This window comes from Osmerus mordax, chromosome 2, assembly GCF_038355195.1.
Source record: "Osmerus mordax isolate fOsmMor3 chromosome 2, fOsmMor3.pri, whole genome shotgun sequence".
In the NCBI taxonomy this organism is placed as follows: Eukaryota; Metazoa; Chordata; class Actinopteri; order Osmeriformes; family Osmeridae; genus Osmerus; species Osmerus mordax.
Genome location: NC_090051.1, coordinates 13,315,334 through 13,341,220, shown reverse-complemented (window position 1 = coordinate 13,341,220; position 25,887 = coordinate 13,315,334). Strand labels below are relative to the sequence as shown.

Here is a 25,887-nt window from a genome sequence, read left to right as displayed (position 1 = left end):
AGATTGACACTAATCCTTAGAACCAACCAAGGAAATACCAGTTACTTACTCGTGGAGAATCCCCCTGTGCCTCATTATGTGTAAATGTGACACGCACCTGTAATGTGGACCAATGTTTTGGGGAAAAAGGAGCAGAAATATAGTAACCTTGTGAAGGCTATAATAAGTGTATTCAAGAAAGCAAGAGAGTGTGGGGGGGTAGCTGTAAAACGGTAGGTTTTGAAAAAGCCACCGAACTGACGTCAGCCCTTTTTGGCTCTGGTCTGTACCTTTGTCACGCCCCAAAATTTGCTGCGTACTGCTCTGTGTACTTCCACGGAATTACAAAGAAGAAAATTTTTCAAGGATATTGAAAATGGACTACGGTCGTAAATGCAGTGTTCCAGCCTGTACAGGGAATGCTGACACTTTTCAGAGTCTTCCCAAGGAACCAAACACTCGATGGACTGTGATGTTTGTCTACGAGAAGATCCCTGTGCAGTTCGACCCTCAATTACACATTTGCTCGAACCATTTCACCAAGGACAGTTTTGAAAACCTGGGACAATGTAAAGCAGGATTTGCTATGAAGATATTGCTGAAAAGAGGTGCTGTTCCGACCTTATGTTCATCAAAGCCGCAAGCTGTAGTATGATGTTGTCCTAACAGTTATTAGCAATGCTAACGTATCCTGCCTGTATCTAGCATCGGTAGAAAGCGAACGTTATTTCCTGTTCCTGACTGTTTCATTCAAATAAATAACCTGTGTTGTCATGTAAATCTACATTTACATTTATTCATTTAGCAGACGCTTTTATCCAAAGCGACTTCCAAGAGAGAGCTTTACAAAGTGCATAGGTCACTGATCATAACAACAAGATAGCCACAAAACATTGCGAGTAGCCAAAACATGAAGCACACATTGTGAACAACCAAAGTAAGTGCCAAAGGGAAGAACCATAAGAGCATGTAGTTAAACAAGTTACAATTCAACAACATGAACTGCTATAAGTGCAAGTGTACCTGTGGAAAAAACAAGCAACAATAATAAAAACAATATATCACAGCGAGTACAAAAAATGTAAATCAGTTACCACTAACCACAAGAGCAACAAGATGCATGTATGTCCAGATCTATTTTTCAGCAAGATAGCTAGAGCTAACTGAAGCTGAGATGAATCACAATAGTTTGTTTGCTAAGCTGTAGTGCTAACGTTACCCACTTAAGTCGATCCTGTTTGCTTCGACAACAGAAGTGGAAACAACTAATGTAATCATTTCAAATGTTATTTAGTCAATCTGTTGAAAACAGTGTTGTGTAGACACAATACATTTATTTGTATGGTTTTATTTCAAGTCTCCACCTTCGTTGTTTCAGTGAGTGCTGTTGGCCGTGTTGCGTCTTTGCTCTGCAGCTTCACTTGTTGTAAACCAACCAATCAGCGTGCAGCTCATCAGTATGTTCATGTGCATACCATAAAAGAAGAATACCTAGCATTTCTTCCCTGGACAATTTCACAGGAAGCATCAGGGGGCATAGAACAGCACCCGGGCCATTTTCAGCCCAACCAATGTTATATACATACCCTATTCGGAGACCTTAAGGAACAGTGTGAAATAATCAAAAACCCCAGTCAATGACCCCTTTAAGGAATTGATCACTGCTGAAGTTACCTCTCTGCAAGGACATATGGAAGACCACTACGAGTATCCTCATCACTGCAGGTACCAGCAGTGTTGGTACTGGGGCAGGGCTTCTAACACTGACTCAGTTCAGGCTGGGATGCAACCCTGGCGGGCTGGGTTGGTGTTAGGGTGTTGCATAGGACACGGCTTATTTCTATTGGTTTGTTTTCTTATAGTTAAAGCGTTCTTAACTTACATTTAAAGTTCCCTGATATAGATAAACCTGCATTTCTGCAAATTTCCAGTTTATCCCGTAAAATCCTATATACACCTGTTAATTCCCATTGAAAGCTTCCAACCCTGTTTCCCACTGTAGCTTCCCTTAATCTCCTTAATAACGCCAGGAATCTCTGTCTGTGTATTATTTTTTTTACAGGCTTTTATGGCAGCGAGTTTCCCATGATTATCTTAACTGGACACTCCGCAAAGTTCATTTTTTGCAGGATTCCTTTTTACAATCCAATGGAGTAGTGTTTGACGTTGTTTGAATCATTGACATTTCCCAAAAATAATTTGCCGCCAGTTTCGCGATGGATCTTTTTCAGCCATGTTGACCTCACACTAAACGCTTCACTAAGCTCTTGGACTAATGTGCACTAAGAGGTAGGAGGTTGTGTTAACTTCAGTCAATTTAGTCTAGTTAAAACAAACCGTGAATACCTAAAACAAACTAACATTAATACCAATCATGATGCTAACATTATCCTGGCACTAACCATCTCCAGTCCTAGAGTTTCCTGCTATGCATTTCCAGTCCTATAGTTTTCTTGCTCATTTAGGCCAGTATATCCCTTATGCTATATGAAAATCCTCCCCCCCCCCCCCCCACACACACACACACACACACACACACACACAGGGCCTACTGACCCCATTCAGGAAACACAGTGAGGAAATACCTCCAGGGGAAGGAGGAGAGGGAGCACACATGCTCTGAGAGGGATTTGAAGGAGGGAGAAAGGAAGATGAAATATGAGCCCATTAATGCGGAGCTCCTGTTGAGGCTTTGGGACGTCTGCTCTCATGACCTGTGTTCTGCTCTCATGACCTGTGTTCAGAAGGCTGACCAGACAGGACCGCCTCATACTAACTGACACACTTCACTTTTTAACAACTTGTTAAGATAAACATATGCAATTATAACAATTAAAGAAATCTAAAGATTATTGGCACAAAACTGGAAGATATACGTGTTGTGAGGAAAATATTGTGACACTATAGCAGACCAGACCACCCCCCCCCCCCCCCCCCCCCACACACACACACACACACACAATCCCTTCATCTGAAGGGGCTAGTATGGTCTCTTCCAGGGTTAGGGTTACCCCTTAATCTCATCTCATGAGTATACATAGTAGGGATTTCAGGCACCTGTGAGGTAGACACACACACACACAAACACACACACACATATATTCTCACGAGGACCTATTATAGGAGCCTGAAGTTACAGCATGCAGGGTGTGAGTTATACGAATGGACTCAACCCTTCACTCTACTCTCCTTCCTCTCTCTCCTCCACCGTTTCCTCATTGTAATATCCATGTGCCCCAGGGAGGGTATAGCCATACAGCAGAGTGGATCAATCTGGAAATGCCAGATACTAAGACACACACACACACCTGTCCGAGATAGGGTTGCAAAATTCCGGGAATCTCAAACTTGGAAACTTTCCATGGGAATTAACAGGAATGTATGTGAATTAACAGGAATTAGCTATAAATGTGATAAATTGCGGGTTAGCATAACAGGGAACTTAAATGTAGTTTGATCTTTTTTTTGCAGCATGGCCTTATTCTGGTTAAAACAACCAGATTTAATGCAAATTCTGTTTCATTTCTACCCTGCACATTCCTCAATCACATGCACAAAGCACTCTACTTACTGCAGGGCTATTGAGGCCACACACCCTGCCTGCACTGTGCATTCCTCCATCACATACACAGATAATTTCTAGAATCCTGCACAATATGGCAGGACTATTGAAGCCACAATGCATGAGCCCAAGGACTACAAAGTAACTTTTGATAATAATACTCGGGTAAATATATTTGATATATGGTATTAAAGTTAACCTAACAATCCAATGCAAGAACATAGGTAAATGTTTGATTTAGCATGCTGATTGAGTGTTCATCTACTCATGTAGCCTATTTCCGGCATTAATTGTAAAAAAAAAAAAAAGACCATTTGGGAATATTCCAAATGTTTAGGTAATTATTTATATCTGTGCATGGCATTGCATTCGTGTTTTGTACGTGCTTTTATTCTACAGAACAGTGCCACTTGTGCCATCTGATGTGTGGATACATTTCACCTCAGCCAATGTAGAAGGAAAGGCTGTGTACATTTGCAAATACTGTGCAAAGCTCTATGTTAAGAATGCCACAAAGGTGCAGCAGCATATAGCCAAGTGCCTAAAGTTTCACCAGGGCTCAAAACAAGCAACCCCAGGCAAGAGTTCCTCTGCTTCCATGCGAAGTGAAAATGATTCAGACACCCTCTCATCAGCTCCTGGTCACTCTGGAATCAGAGGATTTTTTGACTCAATGGATGAACGTAGCCGGAGAAATGCTGATGAATGTTTTGCTCAAGCAGTGTTTGCAACTGGCTCACCTCCCAGTCAGTGTCATTTGGAAGAGATTTCTGAATGTTCATCGCCCCGCATACACACCTCCCACCAGACATGCTTTATAATATACATTTGCTGGATGGAGAGTTCTGAAGCAAAGGTCAAGCAAGCCACTGACAAAGCAGACTGCATTTCAGTCATCTGCGTCTCTCTCGTCAGATGTTCAAAGTCTGTTTGCTGAGCTCAAAGAAGAAATCCAAGCTGTCCTGCCCACTTCCTTGCTGCTCCAAGCAGAGGAAACCACAGTCGTCAAATCAACGGAGAAGCGCCAAGAGTTCTGCATGAAGCCAGTATGCAGCAGCACACAGGCTGGACCCAAAGTATGAGAAAAGCATACTTTCTGGTGAAGAAATCAACAGAGCTTCCACTGTTCTTATTATCTCACCACATGGGTCTTGATGAAGTTCTCAGTAGTCTGGCGAAGTACTGTACCAAGGATGGCCTTTGGGAAGGGAATATGGTAGTTGAGCCAGAATAGATCTGTATGTACCTGGTGGAAGGGACTTTGTGGATTTGAGGCCCTTGCACCTGTAGCATCCATCATCCTATCCCACCAACATCAGCCGCCTCTGAGCGCAACTGGTCACTATTTTGGAAAACGCACACAAATGGTTCGCAAAAGGCTCACAAAAGCAAGGGTTGAAAACTGCTAACCGCCCCTTTGCAACCCTGTTCTGAGGTCAGTGCTCTAAAAATGAGAACTTAGGTCTAAATGCTGTTCACAGTATAGATGAGTCAGGTGGCTGAGCGGTGAGGAGGTCGGACTAGTAATCCGAAGGTTGCCAGTTCGATTCCCGGTGATGCCAACTGACGTTGTGTCCTTGGGCAAGGCACTTCACCCTACTTGCCTCGGGGGAATGTCCCTGTACTTACTGTAAGTCGCTCTGGATAAGAGCGTCTGCTAAATGACTAAATGTAAATGTAATGTAAAATGTAGATGAGAACAGAATATTCTGCTCTCAATTTAGCATTTTTCCACACAGTTGGCAGCTTTATGGACCTACTGCTATAGCTCTTCCATCTAGGCTACATGGTTCTACTGACCCTGCAAAATGTGAGAGGAGACTGGGCATTAGGCTTATTAAGAGACACCACCTCAATGGCCACTGTTTGGCTTGGATTCCCCAGCTAATCTCCTCCACCCAGGATAAAAACACTGTTGAAGATTCAATGAGGCTTTAAAGACAACACTCTGTCACACACGTTCTGCTGAATGAACAGAATGGTCCCAGAGTAGTCTGGGATTGGTGGCAGACTTTCTGTACTGCACTACAGGAGACAGGTGGAGAAGCTGGTTAGGCTGTCTGTCGTGTGCTTTCACTTGCTTCTGGCCTGCCTTAATGTGTGCATAGCCTGCCTCATACTTTTTCTAAAACGAATAACACTCCACACAAAACACAGACACATCCTGGTCCTCACAGCATGCACTCACACAGAGCCATTAAGTACATGCAGGTCAGGCGAGTCAGGTGCTCTTCCTCAGCCACTCAATCAAATCACCAACCACACCACCAATCACCAAGAGACGTACAGTTACTAAACAGGAGATATTAAGGAGAGATACAATATGATAGAATATTAGTTGTGAAGTAACCTACCTTGCCGTTAACTAACTCCCCAGACTTGTGTGTATCAACATCGAGATGCCATCATGGCAGCATGATGGCATTCAGGCTACTCGCCACGGGTATGCCTGTCCGTACACCTATAGCGTTTATCTGACGGCTTCCTTGTCGTGACGGTAAGATTGCACAAGGTAACAGCTAAAATAATAATACAACGTGATACTTACTTCCCAATGACCTCGCACAGCTCGTAGACATCTTCAAAGAGAATGTCGTCGTCCGCCATAGTCCGACTTAGTTGGGAAAATTTGCCAGAAACCGTAAATAAAAACACAAGATACGGCTACTATACTAAATGGCGTTAGAATGGTGTAAACCACAGGCAAACCCCATAAGACAAATCCAGAAGCATGGTCAGCAGGTTTGCGAGAAAAGGCTTCCCAAATTCCAATGGGTACAGTTGGTTTTTGATTATTTTAGTGTGGCTCTATGGGATCCGGTTAGCTGTTCACTTTGAAGCAACGTGAATGTTTAAACAAACGTTTGCTGGCCTTGGTTTGGCCCCACCTTGTCCGAGCTTCCCGGTTCCCTACTCTTCCTCGAGGAAACAGTGTGTCGTCAGTCTCTACAGAACTTGACGCGTGCCAGCCAGCCGCTGTCAGTCCCCACACTACACCAGGTAGGCAGTAAACAGCTCAACAGAACTAAAGCTACAGTCTAACCGAAAAAGGCTTCACTGTTGAAAAAACTGCATCAACGTGAGGACGCAAAATTAATCACATTGGCAACACGTACTGTAAATGGTTATATTCTTCATGAAAAGCATGCATTGTTATATTAAGCTTGCATTGTTAAACGCACAACGCATCTTCCACTTTTCTTTCCCACGTCGTCTCTACTACAAGCCTTTCAAGTTACAGACAATCCAAGCTCCTCCTACCCTATGTTATGAAACTGCTTCGATGTCCTCCATGTTGGCTCAAGAGATGTGGCTGTTTTCAAGAATTCCTCAAATGAACAGGTCTGAGCTACGATGACGTAGATGAGCTTCAAGAGTCACATCTCATACAGCAAATCAATGGTGGGGAACACTCAGATACCAGACCTAACAATTCCGAGCGGCACCCGCAGCAGTGAAAAACAACGCAAGGGACATATACGAAACAAAGCAGGCATAAAGCAAGTATGGACTAAAATACTTAAATATGTACTGTAAAAGTATTAATATCCTACATTTTGCGAGGAAATTACAAAAACTTGGGTGTAGATAAGTAGCCTAGTAAACAAAACCCCACATATAGAGCATACACTTTCATGAAGTCCTAAAACCAGGCCATTCTGTTCGCCTCAGAGGCAAGGATCAGTGTGTGTGTGTGTGTGTGTTTGTGTTTGTATAAAGGATGCTTGCAGCCAGGGGCGGTTTTAGGCACGGGCGGACCGGGCAGACGCCCGGGGCGGCATTTTTTCATGTCACGTGGGGGGCGCACAAGCATAAAATAAATAAATACAAATCTGCGCCGCGAAGCGGTTTTCTCTTTTCTATCATTTCACTGTGTGGGGAATTGGCAAATTGGCGCCCCCTTCAGGCAGCTGCAGGGGGGGTCCACTGTATAGTGCAATACTCTAAATTAGTGGGCTAAAGTCAGTTGCACCTCGACTTTCTTCCAAATAACGCACATTTCATTCTTACTATTATAAATATAGGCCTAAAGTTCCTGCACATTTTTTTTTATTTTTTATTGTGTGAAATGGCTAATAAAAATATGTAACACAAAATGATTGTGGTCACCAAGGTGAATTGGTTTAGTCTTGACTTCTGGTCGTGAGTGAAAGTGTTGGGGGGATGGGAAATCTGTTGACTGTTGAGTGCCAAAGAAGATGGACAGGAAAAGGTCAAGTAAGCCATCAGGTGCCCAATTTCGAAAAAAAAAGAAAAGAAGAAGAGGAGAAACGAGAAAAAGATAAAGGTATGCAAATATGTCTCTGTATGATTATTACGGTATCCATTTCATGAATGAAGGGCTAATGTTAATTGGTGGGTATAGGCTAACTCTTACGTTTGTTAGCCTTTTTGCTATGATGCTTGCTATGCAACAACAATATTTTGGTTTTAACTCAACAAACACGAGATAAAATTTCACCATAATAGTGTGCTTTGCAACCAAACTGTTAAAAGTTCAGTTATTATTTGTTTTCATTATTTAGGTTAGGCCCTGTAATTAGCCAACGGAATTTTCAAATCTGTAGGTAGTTTCAAAGACGAACATTTGCTATTTGCTGCAACTATATTTATTATATATATTATATTTTTTCTATATTTATTATATATATTATATATATATATTTATATTACAAGTATAGTTTAACGTCATAACTAAAAGTGTTCCTCCCTAAAAGTAAGTAAGGGGGGGGGGGGGGGCGGGCGCGAAGGGCGTCTCGCCCTGGGTGTAATTCAATGTAGAACCGCCACTGCTTGCAGCAGAACAGTGATAGGCAGCATGTGTCTTGACATTATCTTGTCATCTGATTCCACCCTCTTCCTTGTCTCCCTAGTTCCACCGTGTGGTGAAAGAGTGTGACATTTCCTAGCGTCTCTCCAGCCCATCTGTACTGTAAGTTGCACAGGAAGAGGAGCGCTGCCCTCTGCTGGCCAGAATGCTGCCATGGCTGCCACAGAGGGATGAGTTGATTGGCTGCTGCCCCAAGGCATTTTCCCGTACCTGCCAGGTGGAGAGGTGAGAAGCACACACAAGACAAGCTTACTGATCTGATTGGATGTTTGCTTGAGGGAACAATTACTGATCATCATCACTAAGCAGTATGTCTGCGGTCTTATAAAGGACCAAGCACTTCCTGAGGTATTTCCCGTCCAAGGTTTTCATTGTCATCGTCAGCTGCACCAAGGATGAACGTTTTGTTGCCTTGGTAACCTGTCCCGATCATCATCCTCATGTGTCTTTCCCTTAAAAATCCCTCCTGCTTCCTCTTCTTTGTCCTCCATTATCATCTTCATCAAAAACACTGTGGAGATGAGGAGGAATAGGTCATTGACCGTTGACTATCTGTTTTCCGTTGACTATCTGACTATCTGTTTTCCCCCTTTACCTCTCATCTTCTCTGCTTTCTCTTTATCTATCTCGCTGTGTTTCACACTTCCTGTTTCCCTTCCTTCTTTATCATGTGATGAATCTCACTCCATGAGGGAGACACATGCAGCTACAGGGATGCCCTGGACAGGTGGACCCAGATGAAGCTGCTGTTAACTACCTGCTAGTGACACAAGATGGTGGTCCACAGGGGGAGGATGTGGGGTCTTCGACGGAGCTAGAGTGGAGGCCTACAACATCTTTCATAACTGTTGGGCACAGGGTAACCATCTGTCTGTCTCTGTCCTAGGTTGAACGTATTTGGGCGTGAGCTCATTCACTGCTGCAAGTTTTGATAGGTGGATGTATGTGATTGATGGTAGACCCAACAGAAAGCTGGCCACTGATAGGAGAGACAGCTGGAGCCTGAAGAAGCCCATGACCATGTACGTAGTTGGTGTCTTGAAGCTCAGAGCCTGAACTGTTTGTCCCCTGTGTGTATGCGGAAAAACACACACTGTGTGTCCACGCTTGCTTGCAAATGTGTCAGACAACCACTATACTGCCACCCAACCCCATTCAAACTGCTGTGTGTGTGAATGTGTCTGCGTGTGAGTGTATTTGTGTGTATGTCCATGTGTGTGGCTTGGCTTGGCCATGTATCCTGTAATGTTACTTTCTGTAGTCAGACAGCTGGTCTCTGGTGATCCAGCTGGGAGAGAGGTGGTGGTGGCATGACAGTAAGAACCACCTAATCTCCTCGGTGGCATGTTGGGACCTGGTTACTGGGCCTTGACAGGAGCGTGAGTGTTACCTCTCTGGATCTCCCATCAAGGACGTCCTATGCACACACATACTCAGGATAGCCCCGGGCATGATACATGTGTAAGCTGGAGCATGAGGGTTTGAATAGAGATGAGTGTGGCTGTCTAGCTATGTGTCCTGAACTGGATGAATGTACTCTGTACACTCACCATTTGAGCCCTTTCTTTAGTATTACTTATAACACTTTATTTATAAAGCCCAACATGTACCAACAAGTTCATGTTGCATTCATGATATGTGCAAAGCCTTACAGATGCCCTATTATGTGACATCCTCTGGTCTGATGGAAATAAAATTGAATTTGGCTTATGAACAAAAAATTACATTTGGCAGGGTCCGTGAGTGCTAGTAAAATTGGAAAAGGTAAATTGAATTTATTATGACTGTACTCTGGAAGGTTGCAAGCGGTGAATATTTTTAAGGTAGTGTGGATGTTCTGAAGGGTATGTTCACCATGTCTTTTAGATTTATTCATAAGGGGGAAATACAGTTTGGCTTCAAATACGACAATTTTAGAAAACAAATGTCATAGCTAAAATCAATTAAGCATAACAGTTTAAACAAGATTCAAAGTTAATCAAGATTTAAAACTAGGGTTTGAAAGCAAATAAAGTAATTGTCCTTCATTTTCAAGTACATTTCTGGACAAATTGTAATTGTGCAATAGCATATGGAGAAGAAGTATATGCATTCTGACAATATCTGTAATCAAAGTGTGATTAGACACTGGATCCATACTGGGTAGATCACACTGCTGAACCAAAGTACTTTCATTCTTTCAGAAATGCTAGTTTCATAGTGACACCAACAAAACCACACACACTGGCCCTTTTCTAGAAGATGTGAGCCTCATTACATGTTCAAACCAAACTGAAGTGCCTCTGTTTGCCATCTCTCGGTTCACCTCTCCTTCCACTCAAGCACAAACACCGCAGATGGATGAGAGTGCATAGTGGTGCTGAGGCCCACACTGATTGGATGAGAGTGCATAGTGGTGCTGAGGCCCACACTGATTGGATGAGAGTGCATAGTGGTGCTGAGGCCCACACTGATTCGTGGAACACGAGACCAGGATGTGGTCTGTTTCAGAAAAGCAGGTGGAACTGCTAACCTAGTTCAGTGTTCTAACTGTTGAAACAGGAAGACAGAGTTTCCTCTAACCACAACACCACACTACACAAGAAATACTCAGATATGCAAGCAGAATGTTCTCTTGAAACTGTACGAAACTTGTTTGCCAAGCTTTAAGGACTACACATACACACAGCCATACAAATGTATGCACAGATTTAGCTCCTATTGGTTCGAGGTGCTGTCCGTCTGACCGTCAGTTGTGGTTGAACCAAAATGGATAGTTGCTCTGGAGGTTTGGGTCGAGCCTGGCGCTGGGAGTTACTTGTGGGTAGGGTTGGAGCTCTGTTTTGGGGTCGTGCTCCACCTTGGGCTCCGGGTGGAGGGCAGCGTTGGTGGAGGGTTGCTTGGCAATGTTGTTTGGTCAGGGTGGCCCGTCGTATTACCTCCTCTTCTACAGAGGTATAACTATTAGGGGCTAATACATGAAGACTGCTAGAAGCATGGGCATTTGGCCTGACACATTACTCTGATCAAACAAGTTTACATGTAGTTTCAAATACATATACAAGAGGAAAAACATGTCATCTTGATCATGCTAGCAGAAATGTGGAGTTACAGTAGGCTACAGCACATGGTAGCAAAAGTCTACCAAAAGATAATCCTCAAATCTTATCTTGTTTTTACAGTTTACATCTGTATGTGTGTATGCACATGAGAAAGTGTGTGTGTGTTTGAGTATGTATGTTTGAGTGTGTGTTTGATCCGTACCGTCAACAGGATTCTTGCGCTGCCAGCTCATGAACACACACACACAGATGATGATGATGATGAAGATCAGGCTGGTCAAACCCGCCAGAATGGTTACTGAGATCCAGCGCTCCAGACCAAACAGCAACACGGGAGAAGAGGCCTCTGTGTACTCATCTAGTCATCACAACAAAACACTTTTTTATCTTTTAGATGTCTCTAACTGACTCAGGTTAGGTGCATTTTTCCTGCTACAAAGCACATTTGAAAGAATATGAAATGTAACAAGGTGAAACAATTTTCTGTTGGATACCTGTGCATTCAGGGTGGACATCTTCACTCTTCTCTTCACTCACTCTGTTTTTCACCAGACATGCATATTTGTCCCCAGGTCGGATCTTCTTGTCACTGACAGACAGAGTCAGTCCTGCCTCTCCTATTCCCTGTCCGTTCAGTCTCCAGGACACGTTCACCTTGACATCATTGCCTACATCACACAGGAGCCTGGCTGACGCGCTGCTACAGTTGTGTGTGACTCTGGGTTTAGACACAGGAGCTGACAACAAAAACATGTTTGGTCATGTTTAATGGTGAGCACTAACCATGTTCTAAAACCTCAAGCAAAGTGGTGTGTGTACTGTATGTGTGTGTATTTGAGAGAGAGAGAGATAAAATGAGAGAGCTAATCTATAATATACAGTAAAGAATGGCCTGTCTTAAGTCTCACACCTGGGTCAGTTAGTTAGTAAGTATGTGTAAAGAGTCAAGACTACTTGGGTCAGATACTACTGTTTGTATAACTACTGTCAGATACTACAGTATGTATAACTACTGTCTTATACTTGCTCTTGATTTGTCTTAACCATGACAGTGAAAGCAAATGGCAAGTCCCGTTAATACCAACTGTGAGGCAAATCATACACTTTCACATAAAAATGTAATACTGATTTTGATCCAGATCAGGATGTGCATGTTGTGGATTGTTGTGGATCGTTGTTGTTGCAGTTACTGTATGATCAGTATGACATCCTGTATGTCAGGATGCCTTGCCTTGCTTAACCAAATAGAAAAAAAGTTCAATATCAGTACATTCCACTGATACTTACATAGGACATGTAAAATAATGGTTGTGCTTTTCAAGAGACGGCCCTCGTTGTCGTAGATGGTTGCTGTGTACCTCCCTGTGTCGCCCAGCTGCAGGTGCTCTAGGAGCAGGTGAAGCTCTGCTGTGGTCTGGCCTCTCTGGCCTTGTCCCTTCTTGCTGTCATACACCACAGTAGAGCGGTGGGAGTGGTGGACCCAGCGCAGGTGGATGGATGATTCATCGCTCACCAGGCCTAAGGTTCCAGAATTGAGGACTTGGCTGGTCCCCACCGCACCATACACAGTCTCCTCGACAGCACCTACAAAACAGCCGCGAATGACTTCTGCTCATCTGCACTCGGACACAACAGACATCTTTAATGCGTAGCATCCATGCGTGAGATGCAGGGGTTGGCAACGAGACAGGTGTGTACAAATTGAGAAACAGACTCAATATGTGATCAATACCGGATCATTAGAGACACAAAGATAGTTAGGGTTTGGTCAGATGAAAATGTGTACTTACCAGAGGTTTACAGATATAGTGCACGTATACTTAACGGACAACTACAGTAAATGAAAATATTCAGCGCATCCTGTTCCTTCAACTCATAGGCATCAGCATGGTTAGCATTTGCAAATGTATCTGACAGTCTGTTTGCCTTAGATATAATCTACAGTTTATTGTGGTAATTTGAATTTCCTTTAATCTGAGGCATTTTACAATCCCGAACCCACAACAAGGGGGTACCACATAGTTTTTATGAATCTACACCACAAACACCCCAAAAAAATATTAATAAATGGGGCTAAAAAGCTATCTTTAGTCTCACCTTCCACCAGCATCCAGAGGAGAGTGAGCGACAAGAGTTCTGACAGGGCCATGAGAGATGCTCTGTGCTCCAGAAGAACGTCTGTGAGTGCCTGGTGTCATAGAGGAATGTGTCTGTGTGTCTCTCAGGTTTAGAGAAGCCTACACCGCAACTACATCTCTTAGCTAAGAACACCTACTGACCTATTTGTCAGTGGAGAGAATCTGGGGTCTGTGTGTGTGGTATTATCTGTTTATGTATGTACACACCTGCATGTGTGTTGTACACACAGACTTAAGGCAGCAAAAACACAGTAGAACTGATGCAGTCAGATAAGTAAGGATAGTCATAATGCATGAAAATTTGATCCAAATGTAAAAAGTTTGTTTTCTCAATTTTGGGGGGTTTGTTAGAAATATTTATTGTGCATTTTATGCAAGCTACAAGAATACTATTGTGCAACATATCTTAGAGTGCAGAAAGATTCCCCAAATGAAGTTAAACATGCTGACAATTAGTTAAACAGGCTGATTGATACCTTTACTCAGCATGTAAAGATTTTTCAGTTAGTAGGTAAGCTAAACAGATGTCAAACTACATATTGTGTTGGAAGCAGGGTCAAACTCCACTGTATCTTTCCACTCCAAACTGAAGAAGTCGTTTTCCACTGTTAACACTCAGTCACTCACCCACACACACAAACACACACAATGTGTCATTGTGTGTGTTTGAGCCAATGACAGAAGAGACATGAGACAGTTGCCAATCATGATTGTGGATGGATCAATGACTATTGATACACTGAGTGCTATAAATGGTCTTGCAAGGAGAATAGATGGCAGACAACTTTGTGACCACCATGATGTTTGTCTCTTGTAATAAAGCTTTCTTGACTTCTTCACTGACTGACTGTGCAATACTTGATAAAGATTAATATTTCTGACAGGGTTTAAAAATGTTTTTTAATTTTTTATTGAAGGTGTTATGAAAGATTAACAACAGGTATTGAACACAAGTATTCCCTTCAATTTAATGTACTCATAGTAAAATCCTTAACACTTATTCTAACACTTCACACTATATAGGTTATAAAGGTTTGTCCACATACAAGGGTTCAATCATTCATGTGTTTTAAAATGTATCATTCTGTTGATTAAAAAGAGATTATTCCATCAAAAGCAACACTTAATAATATCTCATATCAGAGCAAAGTTGTTTCAATGACACGTGTGTTTATTATGGAAGTTTATTTGACTCTCTTTTCATGGAAATGCATTTTTCAAATGCATGAATGCTCAATACATTGCATGTCATACTTTTACTCTTTGTTCAAATGGCCATTTTCTTTTTTCAAATGTTGATTCAATGTGCCACGACAATGCAATCCCCAATTCAGTTTGAATTGGGCGATACAGAAATACAAGGCTATTTTACAGCACTGCATAGCACAAATGAATTGTGCTATGCATATGAATTGTAAACAAACACCCCTTTGGCAGAACTGTACATGCAGCACTAATGAATTAGGCCTACAATGATGACAAAAGGTTCAAGCATTGTGCATTTAATGACATTAACTAAATGTCTAGATCAGGGGCATAGCCAAAATAATATTTTTGGGTAGGCCTAGAAAAATATGGGTAGGCATCTTTTCAGTATTTTTACTTATTGGGTGTGCTTTGCCTTCGGCAAGGGCACAACCTTTGTTCTCTCACATATATATTATTGGGTGTGCTCAAGCCTTCGGCGAGAGCACAACCTTTGTTCTCTCACATATATATTTATTGTGAGAATGCTGTTAAGCATTCTCACTATTGTTTTCCTGTTTCTCTTTATTATTGTGAGAATGCTGTTCAGCATTCTCACTATTGTTTTTCAACTTCTTAGTTCTTCCGCCGTTTTTTGGCCTTTAACTAGTCCTGCATACTTTCTGAAATACATTAAAATGATTGCTCCTTCTTGATTTTTATGAATGAGCAGCAAGCAGAGTGGCACACTCTGCTGGCTGCTCTTTTTCTGATATTCAACTAATTTGTCAAACAAATTCCTCTAACGTTCATATAGTTTAACTTACAGAAACAAGTTATACCTTAAAATGTAGGAAAAATTGTCCTCTTTCAGCCAATGTAACTTCTAAAGAGCTCACATTTACAGACTTTCAGCTATGAGCCTTGAAGCGAGAGCAGCCTTTCAAATTATCTCACTAACTTCAATGGAGAGGTGAGTAAAATCAGTCAGAGAAAGCAAGAAGGAACAAGAATTTGAAACTGCCAATAGAGTCGTATTTCTGACCGCACAGACATATAAAGGACATCTCTGGTTTCGGCAGAGTCGTGGGTCTCGGAAAATATCCTTATATTTTGGATTGGACGTATAGTTTTGCGTCTAGGTCAACTTGTTTGAGGTGTGGATGCTAGGTAAATGTTCGTTTTTCTCTCTGCCTAGCTCGTTAGCTATCACAGCTGCGCCATCACCGTGGCAACCAAACAAACAAGCACCAGGAAAGCAAAAGGAACACGTTTTTGAAACTGCAGGTAGAGTCGTATTTCTGACTGCACAGACATATAAAGAATATCTCTGGTTTCGGCAGAGTCTTGGGTCTCGGAAAATATCCGTATATTTTGGATTGGACGTACAGTTTTGCGTCTAGGTTATCTTGTTTGAGGTGTGGATTCTAGCTACATTTCTCTTATTCTCTGCCCTCAGAGCGTTAGCAATCATAGCTGCACCATCACCGTAACCACAGACACGCACCACTCAGTCTCTCACACAGGTGATTGGGACGTTTACTTGACCATCAGAAACCCGATTACTAGCAATTGTCGGTTTATACCAATAATACGATTACTCCGTTTACATGTGTAATTAGTTATGCGATTACTCAATAAACGCGTCTACATGATTCTTTTTTTATTAATCGTTGTATGCTCCACGGCCAAAACTTGCACCATCATCCTTCTGCAACAAAGTGTCGCCGTGTCTTCCTGTATCGGCTCTACGTTTCATTCCATCAACACATTGAATCCTACTAAGAAAGCCGAGTAAACGCATAGGCTACATCTGCTACTGCTAATACTATCCCAACTATAATTTCATTTGATAAAACGATAACATTCTTGTTACGACTAGCTAGCCTACTTCTTCTTCTGTTTAACAGTTCAGCTTTCAGCTTCTCCCGCATTGTAGGCTATTTTAGCTCTTAGCTTTGTTAAGATGATGCAGTTCAGCTTCCACACTGCCTCTTTTGTGTGACTCACACATTTTTAAAATTCATTTCAGCTTTCAGCTTGCGGGTATTTTCTTATTTCTCACTTTTATACTTTTTAAAATATTAAGGTTTTTGTGCAAATTATTCTCCCTTTAAAAGTAATGGTAAATCCTTTCAAATCATTGTTGGAATGCTGCTCCAGCCCCTTTCAAAAATACCTTTCGGTTGCTTTGAAGCTTCAGCTTATAACTTTCTACAAAATGTTCACTATTTTCATCTTTTTTTAGCATGGTCAGCTATCCCCATTCAGGTTTTCAGCATTCTCACTGCTGTTTCGCAGGAACAGCCTTTTCTAGTTATTATTCTTTTTGCCCCCCTAAAACTCAGTCAATATTTGGCCTACATAGACAACGTAGGTGTCAAAAGTTTCGTCTTGGTAGCGATTGAGTTGCTTCTATTGGAATTTACGTTCCGTTGCATGGTTTGGGCTTAAGTTAAGTTTTTGTGGCGAAAAGTGAAGCTAACGGTGGCTAATTTGCTAGCCACAGTCACTGACGTTACTAACGTCACTACGTCACTAACGTCACGAAAACACGCGTGACTACCTTTGGCAGAACATTCGTTTCGCATCTGTTAACTTGGGGGATAGCTAGGCTAACTATAGCTTTACTGCAAGGCAGCTGCAGAAACCCACAAGCAAAGAGGCCAGGGTGATAAATATTTACTCATTTTACTTTGTGATATGACACACAATTGTGATGTGTAATGTACAATATAAGCTGATATTATTAAGGAAGTACATCTACTTTCGGAAACAGTAGTCTACTATTTCACTGAAATATTAGCATCATGACATTAGCCTGTGTTGCCCGGGCAACACATACTACAGTGGTTTATGATGTATCTGTTTTCAATCGTTAAAATAAACATTCCTCACATATACATTTTCGTTGTAGGATTTATTCTGACATTAGTAAACGATTTGTTGGTGAAATTACCATTACCTGTGGTTTCAAACCAGTGTAGCTCACTGCAACGCTGTAGCTTACGCGAGACACACTACAAAAACATCTAGCTACAGTACACAGCTGTTTAGGAAGTCAAACGGCGACAGAAAATGTTCGGCACTCCCCTTACTTAAATCAAAAGTCTATCTAACTACTAACCTGAACTTCATTGCCACAGCCTAAACGTTGTCAATCTGTTCATGAAAATAATTAATTTCAGCCTAAACCGTACAACGGAACGTTAAATCCAATTCAACCAACGCAATCGCTACCAAGACGAACACAGCAGTAGTCTAGTACTGTACCATATTAGTACAATTTACCGGGGCAGCTTCTCCACACAGGGCTATATCGCATTTTGCGTTGTTACTGACAATGATCGCTACCAGTGAGCTTTTTATGAATGAGCGATTTTCCACTAAATAAATGTCAAGCTTATTTACGTTTTGGGGGGCATATTTTCAGTTAGCAGATGGTACTGTTTGAATCGCGATTCCATCTTCTACTGCCGGGTAACGTCGTAGAATAATCTTCAAAGGGGTTGTTTATTCATGAATGAATGCAATATGAGTAGGCTAAATGCCTGAAAATATCATGAGAAGGGAAAAACTTAAAATGACGTTTAAGTCATAGAGATTAAGTCAATTTTTACACCGGTCTGCCAAATGTATTCGTTTTGATTCAACGATGAGGCTGCCTCTTGCAGGGGAAATGAGAAGACATCTATTTCATTCTACACTTCACTCGTATTTTCAGTTGTAAATGAGCAGCAAAAAAAATAATAATGTAGGAAACAGCAGATGATTGTAGGTTAATTTGCATTATTGGGCCAGAGCTTTGGCAATTTGTTTAAAGTAATGAGAAATTGCTTTTATGATTTGCCCAAATGACTAGATAATGTGGAGGTTGAACACATACTTTTGAGAATTTCAATTGTGATCTGAGAAATGTAGTTACTAATGCCACTGACTGAATGCCACTGTTACAAAAATGAAGCCAAAATACCCCGGATATGGGTGCTGCCGCCATCTTGCGCTGGTGACGGCATTTGGAGCCAGTCTGCGCAGTAGTGATTGGGTGGTGGAGCGGTTTTGAGGTCCCACAATTAGACTCGCCCGACCCAATGGCAAGCACACACTAACCCATTTGTATATCTTCAAATAACAAATGAGCACTTGAACAGCGTGATAATAACTACCTAAAATTACAGAAATCATCTTTGAAAAAATTACATGCACTTTTTTTTATTTAGCTTATGTCCCATCCTCTAACATGGAGGGGGCGGGACTTATGACCTATACTTCAGCCAGCCACCAGAGGGCGATCGAGATGTGTTGGCTTCACTTTAAGGGAGCTGTCATGCCGTCCATTCATTCCGTCGATGGTTTGTCTTCCTAGATTCTACTCCAGTATCAAAAAACCAAGACCTTTTCTGAAAACATTCCATGAACTTGCAAAAAATATATAATTTATAGCCAGTTAAACATTATGGTTTATTCACCTTAACATACACATACCCTTTTTTCCCCAAATGTTGCTTTTTTGTGTCAGTAGTTAGACATTGTTTTTAAGGGGGTGGGCAGTTACCCCAGTCCAGTTATCATTATTATTATTTAAATAATTCAATGAATAATGGAAAAAGTTCAAATCGAAATAAATTAATTACACTATAATTTATTCGTATAAGCATATCAATCATCCACATACCTTTTTTTCAAAATACTTTGCTTTTTTGTGTCAGTAGTTGGACACCAAGTGTTTTTTTCATGAATCTGAAACTCTGTGTAGAAACGCCTGCACGTGTCCATTTTGAGGCGTATGCACCTTTGCACATTTGACCCCTGGAATCTGTGTTGGGTGTCACCTACTTCATCATGGACACTGTGGGGGCTACTATCTATAGTTCCAGGATTCTGTGTGTGTCTCATAAACAGCTTAATCACAGACTGCATCACAGGCACTATGCACGAGCTTGAATAAAGAGTCGGAAAAAACCTTGGCATTATGAAATGCAATTGATTAAGCTTTTCTTAAAATTTAGATTCAAAACAATTCAAACTGAATTGATGATTACTGTATCACTTTGCACATTGACATTTACATTTGAATAAAGTGTCCAATAAACGAGATTCAAATAAACGTCCATAGTTTATTGGTTTCAAAGTTGCGTCCTAACCTTTTGTCAGCAATATCAGAGATTCATTCAAATGTAATAAAATAATGCAATATAAGGGTCAGCTATCACTCTGAAGGACTCCTTGCCACAACCCACCTCTTCAGAGTGCATTAATGACAGACAGGTTCTGTAAAGTTTAAAGTTTTATAATATTTTAAACCTTAATATTATTATTCACAATTATTTGATTTTATGCACCTGATTTTATAAGGTTAAGGTTCTTATAATAATTTTTTACAACAATATGTAATTGTATCAAGACATGCTTCAACACTATTTCAGAGGCTATGCACAAACTGTATACCAAAACAGTAAGGAGGGATTCATTAAGAAAATACATAAAGTAGTCTATGTTGTGCATTGTGCAAACGAATGCACATCTACACAGTTTTGTAAACCTCCTTCTTGTGAGCAGATTTTTAAATAAAAAAGTTGAATCATTCTATTTTGTAAACTGTTCACGTTTTCTTTTTGCATAAACCTAGTATTCTATTTCGAATTTTAGTCAGTTTAAGACCATAAATTAAGGGGTTGAGAAGTGGAGGAACTATTAAAAACTCCATAGCCAAAAAATTCTGAAGACTTTGTGGTAAATCCCTTGACCCATAACGCATGTACATTAAATCAAAAAGCAAAGCAACTATGACATGAAATAATGATAGTAAATGTGGCACACAGGTCTGCATAAACTTCCCCCTGTCCTCTAAAGACCTCAAACACGATCTGACCATATACACATAAGTACACACTATGAAAACTGCATGAAGTAAATAAATCCCTGTCATTAGAAGAGCAGTTGAATTACTTGGTGCTATTGATGTAAGCCAACTAGTAGCAGAGCATGACAGTTGGGCAATCAAGAAGTTAGCACAGTAGAGTTTAGGTATGTGTGAACTACATAACCTTAATCTGTAAATAAATAGCGAACAAATAACCATAAGAAACAAAGGAACAAACCAGGAGAAAGAGATTAACTGAGTTACACGCTGCTTAGTCATGACAGAGTGATACTGCAGTGGCCTACATATTGCTACGTACCTGTCATATGCCATCACTGATAGAATAGAAAAATCACAACACGCATATGAATATAATACAAAAGCTTGAATCATACATCCTGCATAAGAACTAACATGAGCATAAGACAATAGATCCAACAGGAACTTGGGGTAGAATCCTACAGTTCCATAAAGTCCACTGATGCACAAATTGCACAGGAAGATGTACATGGGCTCATGGAGGTTTTCATCTAAGATGATGGTCAGAATGAGAGCCATATTTACCAGAAGAATCACACAGTAACACAGTAAAGTGAGAGAGAAGAGGGTGCCTCTATAGTGCATAGTCCCTTCCAACCCAGAATGAGTGAACACAAAAACAAAGGATTCATTGTCCATTATAAACAATCAACTGTAAGGAAAAGTATTAATCTAAATGTAATTGCATAATCATATTTTCTTCTTGAGACCCCAATACTATACGTAACTTTATACGAAAACTGAGACAAACAAACAGGTCATCTTATCAGAAGTCTATGTCAGGAAGGCCTATGATGAACATACCTAATGCCTACAAGATATTACCGAGTTCAGTCAGATGTTGGGGTGTGCTGCGTAGTTCCCTCTACTGTTCTTTGCTCCTGTGTACAGTCTGTTTATAGTCTGTAATTGCATGAACGCCTCAGCTAGTTGTGCTGGGAATTCAAGACCTCTGAGTGAATTGAACTTGTGTGGTTGGTTACATCACTACAAAAGTATTCAACACGTTGGATAAAAAATCATGCTGTGATAACCTAGAACATTCATGAATCGAAGGTCTTTGCACTGTGGTAAAATAACCACAACTCAATTAACTTGATCTAATCACCATCAAATATCTTTAAAAATCGAAACATAGAGGCCATAAGCACACTTACTTGGTTAGATGCATCCTGTGTGTATGTGTTATGTAGGGAAATCTTGAAAAAGTCAATTGAGCCATTTCATTTTTGAATATTTCACAATTTATTTTTGCACACATAAACTCAGTATTCTATTTCTAACTTTTGAAAGCTGAAGACCGTAAATCAGGGGGTTAAGCAGTGGAGGAAATACAAGAAACTCTATGGCCAAGAAATTCTTAAGGTTTGGAGGTAAATCACTTGTGCCATTGAGTCGTGTGTGCAATACATCAAAAAGCAAAGCAACTGTGACGTGGAACAATGATATTAAATGTGGCACACAGGTCTGCATAAACTTTCCCCTGTCCACTAAAGACCTCAAACACGATCTGACCATATACACATAGGTACACACTATGAAAACAACATGGAGGAAATAAGTCACTGTTATTAGAAGAGCAGTTGAATTACTTGGTGTTGTTGATGTAATCCAACTGGTCGGAGAACATGACAGCTGAGCAATCAACCCATTGGCACAGTAGAGTTTTTGTATGTGTGAGCCACACAACCTAAGTCTGGAAGTAAATATTGTACCCATAGAAATAAGAAACAAAGGAACAAACCAGGAGAAAGAGACTAACTGAGTTACACGCTGCTTAGTCATGACAGAGTGATACTGCAGTGGCCTACATATTGCTACGTACCTGTCATATGCCATCACTGATAGAATAGAAAAATCCCTACAAGCATATGAATAAATGACAAAATTTTGAACCAGACATCCTGCATAAGAGATGACATGAGAGTATGACAGTAAATCCAGCAGGAACTTGGGGTAGAATCCTGCAGTCCCATAAAGCCCATTTATACACAGATTACACAGGAAGATGTACATGGGCTCATGGAGATTCCTGTCCATGATAATAGTAACAATGAGAACAACATTTACCATAAATATCATACAGTACCACAGTAAAGTGAGAGAGAAGAGTACGCTTCTATAGTCCATTAATCCTTCCAATCCAGAAAGGGTGAACACAAGGATAATGGAGTCATTGTTCATTGTGATTAATAAATGGAATGCAAATTGTATTTTTTTCATCAGACAAAGTTAGATTATATACCACCCACCCCAAGCATCAGACAAACAAACAGGTCATCTTATCAGTAGTCTAAGTCAGGAAGGCCTATGCTACCTACTGCCTACAAGATATTACCGAGTTCAGTCAGATGTTGGCGTATGCTGCGTAGTTCCCTCTACTGTTCTTCACTCCTGTGTACAGTCTGTTTATAGTCTGTAATCGCATAAACACCTCAGCTAGTTGTCCTGGGAATTCAAGGCCTATGAGTGAACAGAACTTGTGTGGTTGGTGGGAATACATCACCACTGAGATATTCAACTGGTTGGAGAAAAAATCATGCTGTCTGATAACAAAAATCTATTTATGAATTAAAGGTCTCTGCTGGGGTAAAATAACCACAACTCAATTACCTTGGTATCTTATCGCCATCAAACAACTGTTAAAAACGAAAGATAGCACACTTACTTGGTTAGGTGCATCTGGCCATTACTTTAAATGCAGCAACATTCAATATTCTCTACTTTTATATCGGTTGTACATTTTCCTAAATAGATGTATGTATTATGTGGGGAAATCTTCGAGCCATTAGTTTTAAAAAATATTTCAAAATGTATTTTGCACAAACTCTTTTTGCACATGAAAGTTTTCTATTTCAGTAAGCTGAAGACCATACATTATGGGGCTTAGCAGTGGAGGAATTACAAGAAACTCTGTGGTCAAGAAACAAAAATGCATATATTGTCTCATCTCAAAAATAGGTTAATAAAGGTTTTTAAGGTTTAAAGGTTTATAACTCCCATTCCACAATAGAGCATGCAGATATACACAGAATTAGAATGATTTTTTAAAAATTAATTATGCATTCAATAAAAATATTCTCCATGGCTTTGCGATGCAATAAAGGAAATATATTCATCCATGATAGATTTTCTTTTTTCGTGGACAAATCGATTTAAAGTTAATTATGGATCCAACAGATGAGTTTACGTCTCAGTAAATCAAATGTAAATAACATTTATTAGTAGTTACTGTGATAAGTGATTTAGGACTTGCTTTGTAATATTCTATCCTCTACATGTGTTGACTACATAGAACATGTTGCAGGTTAAAATGGGGTTGGAACCAGTTGGTTGGCTTCATAAGTGTCCATGGTTGCCACTCTACTATTCATAGGTTGAAAACACTTGCTGCTGGCTCTGTGCCCTGTTTAAAGAACTAAATGGGGTCAGATGGCTGAGGTTAGGGAGTTGGGCTATTAATCAGAAGGTTCCTGGTTCGATTCCCGGCCGTGCAAAATGATGTCGTGTCCTTGGGCAAGGCAGTTCACCCTACTTGCCTCGGGGAGAATGTCCCTGTACTTACTATAAGTCGCTCTAGATAAGAGCGCCTGCTAAATGACTACATGTAAATGGTAACTAGCAGCATGCTGAAAGGGGTCGTAGCCAATGGAACCATTGAGGAGCTCAGGCAAATACATACAGTACATATTGCATCATCTGATCCCAGGGTTTACTGTCATCAAAACATTTACATAGTATCTGCTTTAGAGTTATGTTACATTTCTTCACTTGCCCATCCATTTGTGGGTGGTGAGGCTCTTGGACAATTCCATGCCTCTCTTAGCCTTAAATTACCAAGCTTTCGGGATAAAAAAATCTTCTTCCAGCCTGTTAATGATGTGGCCACTAACCACAGGGACTGACTGCTCTTCATCATGCACCAGATGGTGCTTGGCTCAAGTGCAGGCAAGTATGTTGCCCTTAACACCTGTCCAGACAGGATGCAATAGCCCTTTGCTTAACCTATGCTTCAAATACTTATTCAAATACTTAAAAAATATTATACACTGGATTTTGTAGTGGCAAAGTTAACTGGACCGCTGCTTGGCACTTTTGTGCCAGTGGACATAGTGGACACAAAGCTGCTGCTTTGGAGTTCTTCTGAACTGCGCTGGTTCTAGGGTTTAAAGATCCTGTAAAGTGGAATTAAAAAAGAGTTTCGAGTTCACCATACCACAGAATAATGTGTTATTAACTACCCATCCAAATTCGAATGAAAAAAAACACAGACAAGTATGTTAAATTAGGCTTTGAAATCGTAAGAAAATCAGCAGTCTTCTCTGTTCGAGACTGGGGGGGGGCGTGTCGTCTGAAGGAGCTGAAGCTTGGCCCCCTCGCTGGAAGGCGCCGCCTCTCTCAAGTAAGCTACCTACGACCCAGATAATGGACGCTACGTCAAGCCGAACAAAACAGTATAGAATTAGAATGTATTAGTTCAATGAGTGAAACATACAGATGCATATAAATGAAATATTCCCTTGAGCTGTAAAACAGGAGTAAACATTTACAGCAGAGACAGCAGACAGTGAGCTCTCCAACTACTTCTAGCACATTAGCTACCATTTCACTAAAATACCATCATTCTACACCGAGTAGCCTAATATCAAGTTAGCGGTTTGCACTAATTATAGCAGAGATACCTCTGGAAAAGTTATCTAGTATAATTATAACAAGCACACAGAACTGAGTGATGAACTGCTGCCGGCGGTGGATGGTCCAGGTGCGACCGGAGGATGAACGGCCGGGGGGGCGATGCTCGGTACGGCTCCGCGCTGCAAGAGAAGCCGTGAACCCCGTCTGTCTCTGGTCCATGTTAAAACTGTCCGTCGTGAAAGCTCTAGCTTTTTTCCTGTGTTTCACTGGCAGTGAGTGTTCACAATGTTGTATTTCACTCCATTCTACACCAAACACGTCAGGGAGGACTGCCTTATGTAGATACGAGTCTGCTGAAGATAGCCAGAATATCGGATTTCTTTAACCGAGCCTGTTTCATTCATCATTTGCCTGAGAAAGCGACTTCCGTTGGCCAGCTTCATTGAAAACCATTCAAACCGGTTGACAGCAGTGTTTTGGAACTACAGGGAGCTACATGAACCACGTGATCACGTGTCGGCGAGATCAAAGCGTGTCGCAACTCTCTTTATCTATGGCTCTGGTAGTCAGTCCTTCACTAACCAATCAGCATTCGTTAGCAGAATGCTAGCGTG

The 25,887-nt window shown here is 41.0% G+C and overlaps 4 protein-coding genes across 13 annotated transcripts in view; all 4 read right to left on the bottom strand.

Annotated features, from left to right (window-relative positions):
- The window catches only part of LOC136958922 (peripheral plasma membrane protein CASK-like), a 32,275-nt gene extending 25,560 nt beyond the window's left edge, over window positions 1–6,715 (bottom strand). For all 10 annotated transcript variants that reach the window (XM_067253123.1, XM_067253131.1, XM_067253139.1 and 7 more), the window contains exon 1: window positions 6,090–6,715. In XM_067253123.1, the coding sequence (XP_067109224.1) occupies window positions 6,090–6,148 (59 nt within the window). In that variant the 5' untranslated portion in view covers window positions 6,149–6,715. The remainder of the gene's footprint in view (window positions 1–6,089) is intronic.
- Window positions 6,716–10,932: 4,217 nt separating this feature from the next.
- Window positions 10,933–13,562, bottom strand: LOC136967059 (T-cell surface antigen CD2-like). Its single transcript, XM_067261095.1, has 5 exons — window positions 13,511–13,562; window positions 12,701–13,021; window positions 11,908–12,150; window positions 11,616–11,771; window positions 10,933–11,298 (listed from the first exon to the last, which is right to left on the bottom strand). The coding sequence occupies exons 1-5, from the start codon at window positions 13,560–13,562 to the stop codon at window positions 11,063–11,065; spliced, it is 1,008 nt and encodes a 335-aa protein (XP_067117196.1). The 3' UTR covers window positions 10,933–11,062.
- Window positions 13,563–20,338: 6,776 nt separating this feature from the next.
- On the bottom strand, window positions 20,339–21,280 carry LOC136964945 (olfactory receptor 1D2-like). Its single transcript, XM_067258927.1, has one exon. It carries the CDS (start codon window positions 21,275–21,277, stop codon window positions 20,339–20,341), a length of 939 nt encoding a protein of 312 aa, XP_067115028.1. The 5' UTR covers window positions 21,278–21,280.
- A 603-nt stretch (window positions 21,281–21,883) lies between these two features.
- LOC136964084 (olfactory receptor 1D2-like) lies at window positions 21,884–22,831 on the bottom strand. The gene has a single exon (XM_067258004.1). The coding sequence runs from the start codon at window positions 22,820–22,822 to the stop codon at window positions 21,884–21,886; it is 939 nt and encodes a 312-aa protein (XP_067114105.1). The 5' UTR covers window positions 22,823–22,831.
- Window positions 22,832–25,887: the final 3,056 nt, after the last annotated feature.

Bases quoted from the DNA above. Each gene is read 5' to 3' on its own strand.
- LOC136964945 (XM_067258927.1), bottom strand. From the start codon at position 21,277: ATGGACAATGAATCCTTTGTTTTTGTGTTCACTCATTCTGGGTTGGAA.
- LOC136967059 (XM_067261095.1), bottom strand. From the start codon at position 13,562: ATGGCCCTGTCAGAACTCTTGTCGCTCACTCTCCTCTGGATGCTGGTG. The intron at 11,772-11,907 runs GTATCCAACAGA...TGTGATGACTAG, and splicing joins TGTCCACCCTGAATGCACAG to ATGAGTACACAGAGGCCTCT. The intron at 11,299-11,615 runs GTACGGATCAAA...ATACCTCTGTAG, and splicing joins GCGCAAGAATCCTGTTGACG to AAGAGGAGGTAATACGACGG.
- LOC136964084 (XM_067258004.1), bottom strand. From the start codon at position 22,822: ATGAACAATGACTCCATTATCCTTGTGTTCACCCTTTCTGGATTGGAA.